This window comes from Bufo gargarizans, chromosome 6 (assembly GCF_014858855.1).
Source record: "Bufo gargarizans isolate SCDJY-AF-19 chromosome 6, ASM1485885v1, whole genome shotgun sequence".
Classification (NCBI taxonomy): domain Eukaryota; kingdom Metazoa; phylum Chordata; class Amphibia; order Anura; family Bufonidae; genus Bufo; species Bufo gargarizans.
Window position 1 is genome coordinate 131764979 of NC_058085.1, and position 19676 is coordinate 131784654.

General features: G+C 42.6%; 1 protein-coding gene across 1 annotated transcript in view; it reads right to left on the bottom strand.

Annotated features, from left to right (window-relative positions):
• Positions 1 to 1257: 1257 nt before the first annotated feature.
• LOC122942046 (guanylate cyclase 2G-like) overlaps positions 1258 to 19676 on the bottom strand; it is a 105894-nt gene continuing 87475 nt past the window's right edge. Inside the window, exons 17-22 of the mRNA XM_044299539.1 lie at positions 18602 to 18794; positions 14562 to 14736; positions 12473 to 12571; positions 7017 to 7108; positions 4213 to 4320; positions 1258 to 1281 (exon numbers count right to left, since the gene is read on the bottom strand). Of these exons, the coding sequence (XP_044155474.1) occupies positions 1258 to 1281; positions 4213 to 4320; positions 7017 to 7108; positions 12473 to 12571; positions 14562 to 14736; positions 18602 to 18794 (691 nt within the window). The remainder of the gene's footprint in view (positions 1282 to 4212; positions 4321 to 7016; positions 7109 to 12472; positions 12572 to 14561; positions 14737 to 18601; positions 18795 to 19676) is intronic.

Sequence of the window (19676 nt, forward strand, 5' to 3'; positions counted from 1 at the left end):
ACACAGAAGACATGCAAATATCCCATTCACGTGTCATCTCTGTTTTGGATCCACTCCTGTTTTTTTTTGCTTTATCAATACTGATGGATTACTGACCAAATGCTGACCGAGTGACAGCTGATGCTCCACAGACAGGATCCATTTTTGGGGGGTTATTGTTCTGATGGATCAGAGGAAGGGCAAAATAATCAGTGACGTCGACACAACCTTACTGCTGACCCCCTCTCCACTCTGTCGGGGGCTCTACTTGTATAAGCGTTTAATAGAACAGGTTCTGTAGACATCTATGTGGAATCAGCTGATAACGGTGTAAAAGGAGTGCGCTTCTTCTTGGCGCTAACATCGACCTGTAAGGCTGAGTTCATACTCGAGTTATTTGGTCAGTTTTGGCCCCGTGACTGCCCAAATAAGTGAAGGGATTCTAAGAGCGACGCCTGTCATCTGCATGTCATAAGGACTCACAGTATTTTTTCACTACCACAGCAGACTCCCTATGCGTGTTACTGCAAGGCACAGTGTTCTACACCGCTATACAGGCACAGTGTTCTACACCGCTATACAGGCACAGTGTTCTACACCGCTATACAGGCACAGTGCGCTACGCCGCCATACAGGCACAGTGTTCTACACCGCTATACAGGCACAGTGTTCTACACCGCTATACAGGCACAGTGTTCTACACCGCTATACAGGCACAGTGTTCTACACCGCTATACAGGCACAGTGCGCTACGCCGCCATACAGGCACAGTGTTCTACACCGCTATACAGGCACAGTGTTCTACACAGCTATACAGGCACATTGTTCTACACCGCTATACAGGCACAGTGTTCTACACCGCTATACAGGCACAGTGTTCTACACCGCTATACAGGCACAGTGTTCTACACCGCTATACAGGCTCTCTGCAGCCAGGAAATAGCCCTTTTTTAAGGCAATTCGCTGCGAATAAATTCAGATCGAACTGAATTTTTTCGAACAATTCGGCAAACCGGCCGCATCAGATTTTTGAAAAATTCACTCATCTCTAGTTGTGATACTTAAATTTTCCACTTATATCACCCTTTGCTCATAGCGTCATACGGTGGTGCCAGGTATGATTGGTCATCTGACTGTTGAAGGAAGCAGTATGGTGGCTGGGGTGATGGACATACGTTTGAATTGTTGAAATCAGGAATCTAGTGGAGCAAAATCGGCTCCAAAATCCACAAACCAACTGATGAATATTACACCCTTGTGAAATCCTGCGGGCTTTAGTCAGTTCACACTTATCTCTTCTGCCTGTAATAAAAAGATACAAACTGATACATTATAATACTCTAAGCTGATGCAACATACATCCTGTATATAATTATACATGTACAGCTGGTATAACCTGGGCATCTCCTGTATATCATTATATATGTACAGCTGGTATAACCTGGGCATCTCCTGTATATCATTATACATGTACAGCTGGTATAAGGCTACTTTCACACTAGCGTTCGGGGCTCCGCTTGTGAGTTCCGTTTGAAGGCTCTCACAAGCGGCCCCGAACGCATCCGTACAGCCCCAATGCATTCTGAGTGGATGCGGATCCGCTCAGAATGCATCAGTTTGGCACCGTTTGGCCTCCGCTCCACTCAGCAGGCGGACACCTGAACGCAGCTTGCAGCGTTTTCGTGTCCGCCTGGCCGTGCGGAGCCAATCCGTCCAGTCTTACAATGCAAGTCAATGGGGACGGATCCGTTTGACGATGACACAATATGGTGCAATTTCAAACGGATCCGTCCCCCATTGACTTTCAATGTAAAGTCAGGAGTCCCTATTAATATACCATCAGATCGGAGTTTTCTCCGATCCGATGGTATATTTTAACTTGAAGCGTCCCCATCACCATGGGAACGCCTCTATGTTAGAATATACCATCGTATTTGAGTTACATCGTAGAACTCAGATCCGACAGTATATTCTAACACAGAGGCGTTACCATGGTGATGGGGACGCTTCATGTTAGAATATACTGAGAACTGTGTACATGACTGCCCCCTGCTGCCTGGCAGATGCTGCCAGGCAGCAGGGGGCAGACCCCCCCTCCTCCTGTAATTAACTTATTGGTGGCCAGTGCGGCCCCCCTCCCTCCCCAGTATTAATTGTAGCCAGTGCGGCCCCCCTCCCTCTATATTCATCGGTGGCCAGTGCGGATTCCCAGTATTAAATATGACCAGTGCGGCCTCCCCCTCCCTCTATATTCATTGGTGGCCGGCCAGTGCGGATTCCAAGTACTATGACCAGTGCGGCCTCCCCTCTCCCCCCCCCCTAATTAAAATCACCCCCCCCCCATCATTGGTGGCACAGGAGAGTACCGATCGGAGTCCCAGTTTAAATCGCTGGGGCTCCGATCGGTTACCATGGCAGCCAAGACGCTATTGCAGTCTTGGCTGCCATGGTTACTTGGCAATAAATACAAGCATTATACTTACCTGAAGAGCTGCGATGTCTGTGTCCGGCCGGGCGCTCCTCCTACTGGTAAGTGACAGGTCTGTGCTATAGGTAATGCGCCGCACAGACCTGTCACTTACCAGTAGGAGGAGCTCCCGGCCGGTCAGACATCGCAGCTCTTCAGGTAAGTATAATGCTTGTATTTATTGCCAAGTAACCATGGCAGCCAAGACTGCAATAGCGTCTTGGCTGCCATGGTAACCGATTGGAGCCCCAGCAATTTAAACTGGGACTCCGATCGGTACTCTCCGCTGCCACCAATGATGGGGGGGGGGGTGATTTTAATTAGGGGGGGGGAGAGGGGAGGCCGCACTGGTCACAATACTTGGAATCCGCACTGGCCACCAATGAATATAGAGGGAGGGGGGCCGCACTGGTTACAATTAATACTGGGGATGGAGGGGGGGCCGCACTGGCCACCAATAAGTTAAATACAGGAGGGGGGGGGGGTCTGCCAGGCAGCAGGGGGCAGTCATGTACACAGTTCTCAGTATATTCTAACTTGAAGCATCCCCATCACCATGGGAACGCTTCTGTGTTTAGAATATACTGTCGGATCTGAGTTTTCCGAAGTGAAAAATCAGATCTGAAATAAACAGTTATGCAAACGGATCAGTTCTGAACGGATGCAAGCGTTTGCATTATAGGAGCGGATCCGTCTGTGCAGACACCAGACGGATCCACTCCAAACGCAAGTGTGAGAGTAGCCTAACCTGGGCATCTCCTGTATATAATTATATATGTACAGCTGGTATAACCTGGGCATCTCCTGTATATAATTATATATGTACAGCTGGTATAACCTGGGCATCTCCTGTATATAATTATATATGTACAGCTGGTATAAGTTACACATCATCTTGTATATAGTGATATGGACCATGCTGGTATAACCTGGGTATCTCCTGTATATAATTATATATGTACAGCTGGTATAACCTGGGCATCTCCTGTATATAATTATATATGGACCATGCTGGTATAACCTGGGTATCTCCTGTATATAATTATATATGTACAGCTGGTATAACCTGGGCATCTCCTGTATATAATTATATATGTACAGCTGGTATAACCTGGGCATCTCCTGTATATAATTATATATGTACAGCTGGTATAAGTTATACATCTTCTTGTATATAGTGATATGGACCATGCTGGTATAACCTGGGCATCCCCTGTATATAATTATATATGTACAGCTGGTATAAGTTATACATCTCCTTGTATATAGTGATATGGACCATGCTGGTATAACCTGGGCATCTCCTGTATATAATTATATATGTACAGCTGGTATAAGTTATACATCTTCTTGTATACAGTGATATGGAGCATGCTGGTATAACCTGGGTATCTCCTATATATAATGATATATGTACAGCTGGTATAAGTTATACATCTTCTTGTATATAGTGATATGGACCATGCTGGTATAACCTGGGCATCTCCTGTATATAATTATATATGTACAGCTGGTATAAGTTATACATCTTCTTGTATATAGTGATATGGAGCATGCTGGTATAACCTGGGCATCTCCTGTATATAATTATATATGTACAGCTGGTATAAGTTATACATCTTCTTGTATATAGTGATATGGACCATGCTGGTATAACCTGGGCATCTCCTGTATATAATTATATATGTACAGCTGGTATAAGTTATACATCTTCTTGTATACAGTGATATGGAGCATGCTGGTATAACCTGGGTGTATATTCATACCTCATGCAACCCATGCAGTTCATCTTCTGTACCATCTGGGAAGTCTGGTAGCGGCATTCCGAAGCCAGCTTTACCCTTTAGCCAGAAAGTCTTCTGCTTCCCTTTACCCTGAGAAGACAGTATTATTCCTGGTTACTAACCTCACATGATATCATTCTGGATTCCTCTATAGACATTACTGTAAATCTGCAGGTAATGATGGCTATACTATAGACACTATAGATGGGCCAAATGGTTCTAATCTGCCGACACATTCTATGTTTCTATGGCTGAGATTATGAATTCTTGGCTTCGGTGATCTTCAGTTATATCATATCTTATACTCCAGTCACATGCAGAGCTGCATTTAAAGTTCTGTCAATGTTGAAATGGACTATGGAAGGTCAAAGAAACTGCTAGTACTGATAGAGTTAAAATGGCAAATAGCAGATTTGTAAAGGCAGCTCTGGATGTGACTGGAGTATACACTACGTGCAGAATTATTAGGCAAATGAGTATTTTGACCACATCATCCTCTTTATGCATGTTGTCTTACTCCAAGCTGTATAGGCTCGAAAGCCTACTACCAATTAAGCATATTAGGTGATGTGCATCTCTGTAATGAGAAGGGGTGTGGTCTAATGACATCAACACCCTATATCAGGTGTGCATAATTATTAGGCAACTTCCTTTCCTTTGGCAAAATGGGTCAAAAGAAGGGCTTGACAGGCTCAGAAAAGTCAAAAATAGTGAGATATCTTGCAGAGGGATGCAGCACTCTTAAAATTGCAAAGCTTCTGAAGCGTGATCATCGAACAATCAAGCGTTTCATTCAAAATAGTCAACAGGGTCGCAAGAAGCGTGTGGAAAAACCAAGGCGCAAAATAACTGCCCATGAACTGAGAAAAGTCAAGCGTGCAGCTGCCAAGATGCCACTTGCCACCAGCTTGGCCATATTTCAGAGCTGCAACATCACTGGAGTGCCCAAAGCACAAGGTGTGCAATACTCAGAGACATGGCCAAGGTAAGAAAGGCTGAAAGACGACCACCACTGAACAAGACACACAAGCTGAACGTCAAGACTGGGCCAAGAAATATCTCAAGACTGATTTTTCTAAGGTGTTATGGACTGATGAAATGAGAGTGAGTCTTGATGGGCCAGATGGCTGGATTGGTAAAGAGCAGAGAGCTCCAGTCCGACTCAGACGCCAGCAAGGTGGAGGTGGAGTACTGGTTTGGGCTGGTATCATCAAAGATGAGCTTGTGGGGCCTTTTTGGGTTGAGGATGGAGTCAAGCTCAACTCCCAGTCCTACTGGCAGTTTCTGGAAGACACCTTCTTCAAGCAGTGGTACAGGAAGAAGTCTGCAAGGTAAGAAAAACATGATTTTCATGCAGGACAATGCTCCATCACACGCGTCCAAGTACTCCACAGCGTGGCTGGCAAGAAAGGGTATAAAAGAAGAAAATCTAATGACATGGCCTCCTTGTTCACCTGATCTGAACCCCATTGAGAACCTGTGGTCCATCATCAAATGTGAGATTTACAAGGAGGGAAAACAGTCCACCTCTCTGAACAGTGTCTGGGAGGCTGTGGTTGCTGCTGCACGCAATGTTGATGGTGAACAGATCAAAACACTGACAGAATCCATGGATGGCGGCTTCTGAGTGTCCTTGCAAAGAAAGGTGGCTATATTGGTCACTGATTTGTTTTTGTTTTGTTTTTGAATGTCAGAAATGTATATTTGTGAATGTTGAGATGTTATATTGGTTTCACTGGTAAAAATAAATAATTGAAATGGGTATATATTTGTTTTTTGTTAAGTTGCCTAATAATTATGCACAGTAATAGTCACCTGCACACACAGATATCCCCCTAAAATAGCTAAAACTAAAAACAAACTAAAAACTACTTCCAAAAATATTCAGCTTTGATATTAAAGGGAGTCTGTCACCACATTTTAGCATGTTAGACCGTTAAAATAGGGTTATGTGATCCAGCCAGAACATAAAAACGGTACCTTTGTGGTAGAAAACTGACTTTTCAATTTGCCGAAAACAAAGTTATAAGATTATCTTCTGAGCCCTCTCAAGTGCCCAGGGCGGTCTCTCAATCCTCGGAGCCCTATGCAGGCACCTCCTAAACGGCTGATAACTCCGCCCTCCGTGCGCCTCTGCCCGCCCGTTTACTCCCCTCCCCTGTCCCTTTCCACTGCGGCTGTGCGGTACAAATCGTAGCGGGCGCATGCGCAATGCGATGCCCGATCCTGGCAGGGCATCGCAATACCTATTGCGCATGCGCCGGCTAAACGGCGCGAAATCTGCAGGATTAGCCGGCCATGCGCAATAGGTATTGCGATGCCCTGCCAGGAGCGGGCATCGCATTGCGCATGCGCCCGCTACGATTTGTACCGCACAGCCGCAGTGGAAAGGGACAGGGGAGGGGAGTAAACGGGCGGGCAGAGGCGCACGGAGGGCGGAGTTATCAGCCGTTTAGGAGGTGCCTGCATGGGGCTCCGAGGATTGAGAGACCGCCCTGGGCACTTGAGAGGGCTCAGAAGATAATCTTATAACTTCGTTTTCGGCAAATTGAAAAGTCAGTTTTCTACCACAAAGGTACCGTTTTTATGTTCTGGCTGGATCACATAACCCTATTTTAACGGTCTAACATGCTAAAATGTGGTGACAGACTCCCTTTAATGAGTTTTTTGGGTTCATTGAGAACATGGTTGTTGTTCAATAATAAAATTAATCCTCAAAAATACAACTTGCCTAATAATTCTGCACTCCCTGTATAGCACAGCGTCATTTATACTGCTAGTCATACCTTCACTTGGATCCATCCTCTTTCTGATATCACATATCCCCCGATTTGCTCCAGAGCGTCGGCTGTTGTCTCCGAGATGTGAATCCGCAGAGCTGTGGAGGACAGAAGACAGCGGCTGGATCACATCTGGAGAGACCCCTGATAAAGCATGTGTCCCACCCCACACACACAGACTGGTGCTGAATTATACTGCCAAACAGTGCCCACATACTGCTATTATATAGGAGGAGATTTATCAATGAGTAACGCCTTGTCATAAATTAGGCGCATCCTCCGGCTGTCCGTCCGCCAGGAAAAAATCTACGGAAGCTCGGAGATGCACAAATGAAGATGAATATGGTGGACTCACTGGCTCCACTCACCGCCTTTACTGCGCCCTCTTTTCAGAAAGTAGCGAGGGAGGCGCAGTAACGCCACGTCTTACAAATTTGTCTCAAGTGGCATTTAAAAAGTTGCAAACACAAGGTTTAAGCTTAAAAAGAGGCACAGGAAGATGATACATTTCCACCATTGTGCCTACATAATACTGCCATACTGTGATTAAATAGTAGTGCCAAGCAAAGCCTGCATAATAATCACATAACAGAACCATACAGAGCTCAAATAGTGTATCCATATAGGGAAGATATAACAGTACCCCACAATGCTCGTACAGTACTGCCATAGCATGTTAACAAAACAGTGCAATATAGTGCACCCATTACAGTGACATACAGTCCTAAACAATAGTGCCATACAGGTCTTATATAATAGTGCTATACAGTGCTCACATAACAGTACTATACAGGTCTCATATAATAGTGCTATATAGTGCTCACATAACAGTACTATACAGGTCTCATATAATAGTGCTATATAGTGCTCACATAACAGTACTATACAGGTCTCATATAATAGTGCTATACAGTGCTCACATAACAGTACTATACAGGTCTCATATAATAGTGCTATATAGTGCTCACATAACAGTACTATACAGGTCTCATATAATAGTGCTATATAGTGCCCACATAACAGTACTATACAGGTCTCGTATAAAAGTGCTATATAGTGCTCACATAACAGTACTATACAGGTCTCATATAATAGTGCTATATAGTGCCCACATAACAGTACTATACAGGTCTCATATAATAGTGCTATATAGTGCTCACATAACAGTACTGTACAGGTCTCATATAATAGTGCTATATAGTGCTCACATAACAGTACTATACAGGTCTCGTATAATAGTGCTATATAGTGCTCACATAACAGTACTATACAGGTCTCATATAATAGTGCTATATAGTGCTCACATAACAGTACTATACAGGTCTCATATAATAGTGCTATATAGTGCTCACATAACAGTACTATACAGGTCTCATATAATAGTGCTATACAGTGCTCACATAACAGTACTATACAGGTCTCATATAATAGTGCTATATAGTGCTCACATAACAGTACTATACAGGTCTCATATAATAGTGCTATATAGTGCCCACATAACAGTACTATACAGGTCTCGTATAAAAGTGCTATATAGTGCTCACATAACAGTACTATACAGGTCTCATATAATAGTGCTATATAGTGCCCACATAACAGTACTATACAGGTCTCATATAATAGTGCTATATAGTGCCCACATAACAGTACTATACAGGTCTCGTATAAAAGTGCTATATAGTGCTCACATAACAGTACTATACAGGTCTTATATAATAGTGCTATATAGTGCTCACATAACAGTACTATACAGGTCTCATATAATAGTGCTATATAGTGCTCACATAACAGTACTATACGGGTCTCATATAATAGTGCTATATAGTGCTCACATAACAGTATTATACAGGTCTCATATAGTAGTGCTATATAGTGCTCACATAACAGTATTATACAGGTCTCATATAATAGTGCTATATAGTGCTCACATAACAGTATTATACAGGTCTCATATAATAGTGCTATATAGTGCTCACATAACAGTATTATACAGGTCTCATATAATAGTGCTATATAGTGCTCACATAACAGTACTATACAGGTCTTATATAATAGTGCTATATAGTGCTCACATAACAGTACTATACAGGTCTCATATAATAGTGCTATATAGTGCTCACATAACAGTACTATACAGGTCTTATATAATAGTGCTATATAGTGCTCACATAACAGTACTATACAGGTCTCATATAATAGTGCTATATAGTGCTCACATAACAGTACTATACAGGTCTCGTATAAAAGTGCTATATAGTGCTCACATAACAGTATTATACAGGTATCATATAATAGTGCTATATAGTGCTCACATAACAGTATTATACAGGTCTCATATAATAGTGCTATATAGTGCTCACATAACAGTACTATACAGGTCTCATATAATAGTGCTATATAGTGCTCACATAACAGTACTATACAGGTCTCATATAATAGTGCTATATAGTGCTCACATAACAGTACTATACAGGTCTCGTATAAAAGTGCTATATAGTGCTCACATAACAGTACTATACAGGTCTCGTATAACAGTGCTATATAGTGCTCACATAACAGTATTATACAGGTCTCGTATAATAGTGCTATATAGTGCTCACATAACAGTACTATACGGGTCTCGTATAATAGTGCTATATAGTGCCCACATAACAGTACTATACAGGTCTCATATAATAGTGCTATATAGTGCTCACATAACAGTACTAAACAGGTTTCATATAATAGTGCTATATAGTGCTCACATAACAGTATTATACAGGTCTCGTATAATAGTGCTATATAGTGCTCACATAACAGTACTATACAGGTCTCATATAGTAGTGCTATATAGTGCTCACATAACAGTATTATACAGGTCTCGTATAATAGTGCTATATAGTGCTCACATAACAGTACTATACGGGTCTCATATAATAGTGCTATATAGTGCCCACATAACAGTACTATACAGGTCTCATATAATAGTGCTATATAGTGCTCACATAACAGTACTATACAGGTTTCATATAATAGTGCTATACAGTGCTCACATAACAGTATTATACAGGTCTCATATAATAGTGCTATATAGTGCTCACATAACAGTATTATACAGGTCTCATATAATAGTGCTATATAGTGCTCACATAACAGTACTATACAGGTCTCGTATAAAAGTGCTATATAGTGCTCACATAACAGTACTATACAGGTCTCATATAATAGTGCTATATAGTGCTCACATAACAGTACTATACAGGTCTTATATAATAGTGCTATATAGTGCTCACATAACAGTACTATACAGGTCTCATATAATAGTGCTATATAGTGCTCACATAACAGTACTATACAGGTCTCGTATAAAAGTGCTATATAGTGCTCACATAACAGTATTATACAGGTATCATATAATAGTGCTATATAGTGCTCACATAACAGTATTATACAGGTCTCATATAATAGTGCTATATAGTGCTCACATAACAGTATTATACAGGTCTCATATAATAGTGCTATATAGTGCTCACATAACAGTACTATACAGGTCTCATATAATAGTGCTATATAGTGCTCACATAACAGTACTAAACAGGTTTCATATAATAGTGCTATATAGTGCTCACATAACAGTATTATACAGGTCTCGTATAATAGTGCTATATAGTGCTCACATAACAGTACTATACAGGTCTCATATAGTAGTGCTATATAGTGCTCACATAACAGTATTATACAGGTCTCGTATAATAGTGCTATATAGTGCTCACATAACAGTACTATACGGGTCTCATATAATAGTGCTATATAGTGCCCACATAACAGTACTATACAGGTCTCATATAATAGTGCTATATAGTGCTCACATAACAGTACTATACAGGTTTCATATAATAGTGCTATATAGTGCTCACATAACAATACTATACAGGTCTCATATAATAGTGCTATATAGTGCTCACATAACAGTATTATACAGGTCTCATATAATAGTGCTATATAGTGCTCACATAACAGTATTATACAGGTCTCGTATAATAGTGCTATATAGTGCTCACATAACAGTACTATACGGGTCTCATATAATAGTGCTATATAGTGCCCACATAACAGTACTATACAGGTCTCATATAATAGTGCTATATAGTGCTCACATAACAGTACTATACAGGTCTCATATAATAGTGCTATATAGTGCCCACATAACAGTACTATACAGGTCTCATATAATAGTGCTATACAGTGCTCACATAACAGTATTATACAGGTGTCATATAATAGTGCTATATAGTGCTCACATAACAATACTATACAGGTCTCATATAATAGTGCTATATAGTGCTCACATAACAGTACTATACAGGTCTTATATAATAGTGCTATATAGTGCCCACATAACAGTACTATACAGGTCTTGTATAATAGTGCTATATAGTGCTCACATAACAGTATTATACAGGTATCATATAATGGAGCTATATAGTGCTCACATAACAGTACTATACAGGTCTCATAAAATAGTGCTATATAGTGCTCACATAACAGTATTATACAGGTCTCATATAATAGTGCTATATAGTGCCCACATAACAGTATTATACAGGTCTCATATAATAGTGCTATATAGTGCCCACATAACAGTACTATACAGGTCTCATATAATAGTGCTATATAGTGCTCACATAACAGTATTATACAGGTGTCATATAATAGTGCTATATAGTGCTCACATAACAGTATTATACAGGTCTCATATAATAGTGCTATGTAGTGCTCACATAACAGTATTATACAGGTCTCATATAATAGTGCTATATAGTGCTCACATAACAGTATTATACAGGTCTCATATAATAGTGCTATATAGTGCTCACATAACAGTACTATACAGGTCTTATATAATAGTGCTATATAGTGCTCACATAACAGTACTATACAGGTCTCGTATAATAGTGCTATATAGTGCTCACATAACAGTACTATACAGGTCTCATATAATAGTGCTATATAGTGCTCACATAACAGTACTATACAGGTCTCATATAATAGTGCTATATAGTGCTCACATAACAGTACTATACAGGTCTCATATAATAGTGCTATACAGTGCTCACATAACAGTACTATACAGGTATCATATAATAGTGCTATATAGTGCTCACATAACAGTACTATACAGGTCTCATATAATAGTGCTATATAGTGCTCACATAACAGTACTGTAGTTACCCAAATTCAAGTGCTGTAGCGTGGCAGAATAGTCAACATGCAACGGGGAGCTGCAGTGGTAATTTCCCATCACTAGAGTGCGGTATAGTGTAGGAGCTAATATGCTTAGGTATTTGGACATTTCTGTAGATAGTGTTAAGTCTGAAGCAAGCGAAATTCTGCAGCTCTGGTTGTGACTGGAGTATAAAATGAGAAATGCCTTTACAGCTGGATGGAGCGGACACTAGAAGAATGCACTGGGGTTTACCTACGTAAACTGTTGCTTTCCATCCGCGATGCAGTGTTAACCGTATCCCCAAACAGACAGTACCTCGGCATGGTGACACCCACCACGCCGGCCACCACCGGACCTGCGTGCAGAAAGCAGAGACAATCAGAGACAAGTATTCAGAGCAGAGATCCTGCTTAGTGTTCACAGCCAGAGCTGCATCCACAAGTTGCCACAAGCACTCCTGTTGTAGGTCCTGTCCTCTGATGGTTGTACATAGCTCAGAATACATTTGGAAAATTCCATTGGCCGACAGTATTGTAAATGCAGCTTTGGGTATGACTGGAGTATAAAACATGAAGCAGATGAGTTGTTCCTCTCACTCATTTTTTGCTTCTGATTTTCAGAAATTCCTCATTATATTGGAGTTGGGGGGGAAGGGGACAAGCTTTGGCTCATCAGATTTCTAGATTTTTCCCCCCACAGTTTTTTTTTAACATGTTTGCTGTTTCCATTAGCAACACGCAGAACACTGAGCCCGCTTTAATAAACAGAATTTGCCAAATTAAATCAGTGTCCTGACACTTTTTTTGTGCCTTGCTTGACAGATGGGCGTAGCTTAGAGAGGAAAGGGGTGTGACCTATTGTAAAGGGTGTGGCCTATTGTGAAGGGGTATTGCTTAGTGGGGAGGGTGTGGTTTACTGGGAAAGGGGCACGGCTTGAGTTGTGACATTGTAGCAGCTTTTAACAGTCCTGTAGAATTTCCAGACCCCAGAACAGGGGCGTTGCTAGGTTAAAACATTTGGGGCCTGGGCCCCTGATGTTCTGTCCCAGGCCCCGGATGTCGTGCCTGCCTGCTAGATACAACTGTAAGTCCTCAGGACGGCAATACAATTGAATCTAATGCCCTGCAAGAGCTGAAGGACCTGTGGTGACATCACAGGTCATGTGACTAGTAAAACAGGCAGTGGTTGAGAAGGACCTGTGATGATGTTACCATCATGTGACCAGTGCATGAGAGGACGGTGGTGAAGAGGAGAAGAAGCTGTGATGATGTCTGCTACATGAGGAGAGGTAAGTGAAGGAAGAGGCAGAGCAATGCTGGGAGTTGTGGTTATTTAACTGGGACTGTATGTTATGGCTGAAGGGAGTGATGTTATTTATATGGGACTGTATGTCGGAGGGGGCTGGGGGAGGTAGTGATGTTATTTACATGGGACCGAATGTTGAAGGTGGCTGGTGGGGGGAATGATGTTATTTACATGGGACTGAATGATGAGCAGGTAATGTTTACATGGGATTGCATGTTGGAGACGGCTGGGGAGGAGGTGATGTTATTTACATGGGACTGTATTTTGGAGGGAGCTGTAGATAGAGAGGGATGTTATTTACATGGGACTGCATATTGGAGGGGGCAGGAGAGATGGTGTTATGTTATTTACATGGGACTGTATGGTGGAGGGAGGAATATAACTACAGGCGGCAATATAAATCCAGGGGACGTTATAGGCGTTATTATTACTACTGGGGGCTTTATAGGAGGGTCTTATAGATCTGCCTTATTTCTACAAAGAGCACTGTGGGGGCCGTATTAGTACTGACGGTCTGTGAGGTCTGTTATTAATACTAGAGGCTCTTCTACTAATGGAGGCACTGTAGGGGGCAGTATTACTAATGGGGGCATTCTAGAAGGGAAGTACTATTGGTGGGACTATGAGGGGCACTATTACTATGGGGGGGCCCTGATATTTCTTCAGGATAGTACTTGGGGGTATTGGGGGGCACAGTGAGCAGCAGGATAACACTGTGGGGGCTCCAGGTTGGGGGATGATAGAAATGTGAGGAAGCTAAGATGTCCGTGTGTCACACTCTGCAGAGACGAGGCGGCTGAGAAGATGATGAGAAGATCTACATCGGAGGAGACATCACCTGGAGGCGCTGGATGTGACAGGTAAGTGCTGCTGTATGGCGAGTACAGGAAAGTGCGGTGTGTGGGGGGAGGGGAGCGACTTAGAGAACTGGGCCATATTCCTTGGGGCTTGGGCCCCGGATCCTTTGGACCCTAGCAACTCCCCTGCCCCACAGACCCCATCTGTGATACAGGCTGGGACCCTGTGGAGCCTTCACTTACCCGTGTTCAGGCCGACCCGCAGCTTGAGCTTTACATCCGGCTTGTGACGGATTTTGAAGGTCAGCATGGCGCTGAGGAAGTGCAGAGACATGGTGGCGATCTCCTCTACGTGTCTAATCTCATTGCGGATGGGGAGACCGCTGGCGACCATGTAAGCATCTCCAATGGTTTCCACCTGCAGACAGTATTGGACTATATGTAGATCAGTGGTCTCCAGCAAAACTACAACTCTCAACATGGTCTGATTACTTGCAGTCTGTAAGTGGGCGCTGCTGGGGGTGCTACATGACCAAAGAGGCAGAAAAGCTGAAACCATGAGACTTCCTTTCCCACATTGTTGTCAATAAATGGAAACATTCAGAAGATGAACATTTGTTACAATGTATCCAAAACATGCAATCCACTGAGAGCAGCACAAAGGTCTCGCCTTCCCTGGTTATTTGTTACAATGTATCAGTCTGGAGTCTGGCTTTTAGGCTGGCAGACTGGATACAATTGTAACTAACCAAGAAATAGTGGGGGTCATTTATCAAAGCTTGTGTAAAGGAAAACCGGGTTAGTTGCCCATAGCAACCAGATTTCGCCTTTCTTTTTTCAGCCTCTTTTTAAAAAGAAAAGGTGGAATCTGAGTGGTTGCTATGGGCAACTAAGCCAGTTTTCCTTTACACCATTTTTGAGTTAATCGAATCTAGTTACTATGTGGCAACGCCACGACCCATCAGCGCTACTATATATCAGCAATGCAGCCGCGTCCCAAGCAGCTCCGGACCAGCGCTGCAACAGTGAGTAACAAACTTCACATTTGGTATGGGGGCGCCGCGCATATATATAAATGAAGTAAAGGGGGAATAATTAGAGTTAACAAGAATGCTGATGTTTTACCTTATTTTCTAGATATTCTTTATGTGTCCTCCTGGGTGCCTCCGCTTGTGGAGTGGTTGGCGGTATAAGGGTATAAGTGGAATACCGGGTGACGTCACCGGAGCTACAATTCCTCACAGACACCAAAAAGAGGGAGTTCAGCCAACGCGTTTCTAGCACTGCGGTGCTCTTCGTCAGGGATTGCTCCAGGTGCCTTCTTCGTCTGTCTTTTATCAGCTGCGGTGTTTGTCTATTTAACCCCTACCCTGCTGTGACATATTCAATCAAAGCCAAAAAGCTTGATTTCTTTATTTAGCCCCCTGGGTTCCATTGAATCCATATTAAAGATCCACTGTGTCTCTTTTTTAGACATATGTTTAATATAGTCTCCGCCACGTATGTCCATTGGATTCTTTGATAATATCTTATTGGTTATTACTGCGCATTTTTTTGTTGGTGCAATTATGTTCCCGATATTAGCTGCCTTCTTATATACAGATGCTGGTGCTTCTGGTATTAATTCTCCGATCCATTTGTCTTCCCTCAGTGCATCCCAATGTCTGCCCACTATCTTCCTGAGAATATGTGTTTGGGAGTTGAAAAGGATTATGATTGGTGGTATTTGTGTATTACCGTACTTATCCCCCACTGCTCCCTTCTTCTCCCCCAATAATTGCGTTCTTTCCAACGTCCTAATTTCCCCTTTCTGCACTTTTAGTTTGTTAATTTCATACCCTCTGTCCTCGAATTTATTCTGTAGTTTTTCTGCCTCCTTATCATATTCAACGACATCTGTGCAGTTTCTCCTCAGGCGCATAAATTGACTTCTAGGGATATTGTCTAGCCACCGAGCGAGATGGCAGCTAGTTCGTGATATGTAACTGTTGGAATCTGTAGGTTTTTCATAGGTTTTTGTTAGCATCTTGTTTTTCTCCACATAAATTGTAAGGTCCAGGAAATTGACCTCTCTAAAACTGTAATTAGGGGTGAACTCCAAGTAAAACTCATTTTTAATAATATCCTCTAAAAACCTATTTAAAGTGAGTTCACCACCACTCCAAATAAAAAACACATTATCAATAAAACGCCGCCAGAGGATGAGGCCCGCCCGGAGCTCACCGTTGGGGTGGATGGATTCTTCTTCTCACCTTCCCACGCACAAATTTGCGAACCCCGGTGCGAACCTCGTCCCCATCGCGGTCCCCCACGTCTGGAGGTAAAATTTGTCTTTGAATCTAAAGATTTTTTTTGTAAAATAAATAAAATGCATTCCCCTATGAAGTCTATCTGAGTATTTGAAAGGTATCCCTCCTGCACTAGGAAGTGTTTGGCTGCTGCACAGCCTTTTTCCTTCTCTATAACTGTATATAGGGATTTGACATCGAGGGTCCCTATTATGTCCCCTTCAATCCACGAAATGTCTTCCAGTATCTGCAGTATATGTTTAGTGTCCTTCAAGTATGCCTATAAGTTCTGGGCACATGGTTGCAGATACTGGCCGACATACCTGGATAGGGCACTGGTAAGGCATTCCACCCCGGAAACTATAGGTGTCCAAGGTGGTTTACTTGTATCTTTATGGATCTTTGGATTTTGGTAGAATATCGCCATTTTGGGATGTTTGATATTAATGAATACACTTTCCTGCTTATTAAAAATACCTTCTTTACATGCATTCTGGACTAGGAGTTGCAATTCTTTCTTATATCTCTCCGTTGGGTCGTCCTTCAGCACTTGATATGTTTTACTATCATTCAATATTTTCAGTGCCTCTTCTTCATAATCGTTTTTATCCAATACAATGATCCCCCCCTTGTCTGCAGGGCGAATGATTATATTATTTATTACCCTTGTTTTTATTGTTATTATTTTTTTCCTCTTTTTTTAGGTGGTATTTTATCAGGGCTAACCGTCTTGCAAATTTCCTCACCCCAATGAAGGCTTCGAATTTGTTGAAATATGTAGTCGGTGCAAACTTTAACCCTTTTTTCAGAATTTTTTGTTCATTGTATGTCAGGATATGGCTACTTAAATTATCGATTTTTTGTACATTATCCTCCTTATCCTCTCGCCCCATTTCTATTTTTTGTAATTTATTCCGTAGCGTCTTCTTTTGGGCGACTTGCCCGCCTCTACATCCTCTTTTGAATTGCCTTTTTTGCATGCCTTGAAAAAATCCTGTTTTACAGTTTTCTTTATAGTGGTCTTCTTCCTGTCTCTATTTTTAGTCTTCTTATTAGTGCTCTCTCTAGATTCCTTTGGTCTAACTGATCTTTCTACGACACTGTATTTTAACGTATTCAAATGACTCGCTGATCACCCGCTGTCCAGACACTACAAAAACCGACAGAGGCAAGTTTGAAGGCTCCTCGTTTTATGGGGTTGAAATAGTTAGGATGGACATACGTGGCGGAGACTATATTAAACATATGTCAAAAAAAGAGACACAGTGGATCTTTAATATGGATTCAATGGAACCCAGGGTCTAAATAAAGAAATCAAACTTTTTGGCTTTGATTGAATATGTCACAGCAGGGTAGGGGTTAAATAGACAAACACCGCAGCTGATAAAGGACAGACGAAGAAGGCACCTGGAGCAATCCCTGACGAAGAGCACCGCAGTGCTAGAAACGCGTTGGAGGAACTCCCTCTTTTTGGTGTCTGTGAGGAATTGTAGCTCCGGTGACGTCACCCGGTATTCCACTTATACCCTTATACCGCCAACCACTCCACAAGCGGAGCCACCCAGGAGGACACATAAAGAATATCTAGAAAATAAGGTAAAACATCAGCATTCTTGTTAACTCTAATTATTCCCCCTTTACTTCATTTATATATATGCGCGGTGCCCCCATACCAAATTTTTGGGATAAATCTGCCCTTTTAGGTGTTTTTTGGTTCATCATTTTTTAAAGCTCGCAATAAAGTATTGGGCAGAAGTGTTGGCATCAGCAGGTAAAGCCCGGCCGGCGCCATCCTGGACCTCGTCCTTAGACTCCGGACACTATAGCAGCGGGTAAGTGGTTTGGAATATCTGATAATCAGATTATCACAGTAATCAGAGATATGATGTAACGAGGGATGATACTGTTACACTATATAACATTACATGCACAATATAGCGGTATAATATCCTGCAGGAGGACGCATTGACTCGTTAGGGTCGGCTCTCGTCCTACCTTGTACACGTCATACGCTTTGATAATCTCATCGAACAGGCTGTACAGGTCATTGAGGAGATCCACGACCTGGAGCGGCGTGCTGGACGAGCAGAGGGTGGTGAAGCCCACAATGTCCGAGAAGAAGATGGTCACCGAGCTGAAGCTCTCCGGCTCCACCGACTTCCCCGCCACCAGCTGCTCTGCAATGAAGCTGAACATTACAAATACACGGTGAGATTCCCCCGCAGGTAAACTCCGGCTGTCCCCCATCATTATATAGGAGAAATGTGGAAAGTGGGGGTCATGTCATTTAAAAGGGGGAGGGGGCATTTGGCCCGTGACGGGGGAGGGGTGCACTTTCTACTAGAACGACTACCCAGCTGGTGAAACAGAACAACCAACCCCCTGCGTTATAGGAGCTCAGGGAAGCAGAGGGTCTGTCTCTGACCAGCTTGCTGACTGTTTCCACTAACAAGCAGAAGAATTGTGTGAAATATGTCTGTAGGTTTAATTTAAATAAAGCTTAATCATTGTAAAATAAATCTTACTTTTCTAATACCTCATCAAACTCTCTGCTTGCTGTCAGTGAACAAGAACATTCTAGTCTACTGTACGTTGAAAGGCTAAGAGCGGTTCTTGCTCACGTTGTTATAATGCGTCAGTCTAGATAAGAGATAGGAAAGCTTTTTGCTGCCTACACTGATACATCCTTCTGCGTCGCCTCCTTTCTTTTTCTTCTTCAGCCTCCATTTTTCGTCTGTGAGTCGTCGAGGAACTACCCCGCTCTCTGACTGACTTCTGACTAGTGCATGAGAACAGAGAGGTAAAGGAAGTGCTACCTGCAGTACCGGAGACTGCCTCAGGACACATGAGGAGCATGCACTGCTCCAGCTAATGAGATAGCACAGGACTCAGCGCAATGCTGCCATCTAGTGGCAAGTGCTACCTGCAGTACCGGAGACTGCCTGAGGACACATGAGGAGCATGCACTGCTCCAGCTAATGAGATAGCACAGGACTCAGCGCAATGCTGCCATCTAGTGGTAAGTGCTACCTGCAGTACCGGAGACTGCCTCAGGACACATGAGGAGCAT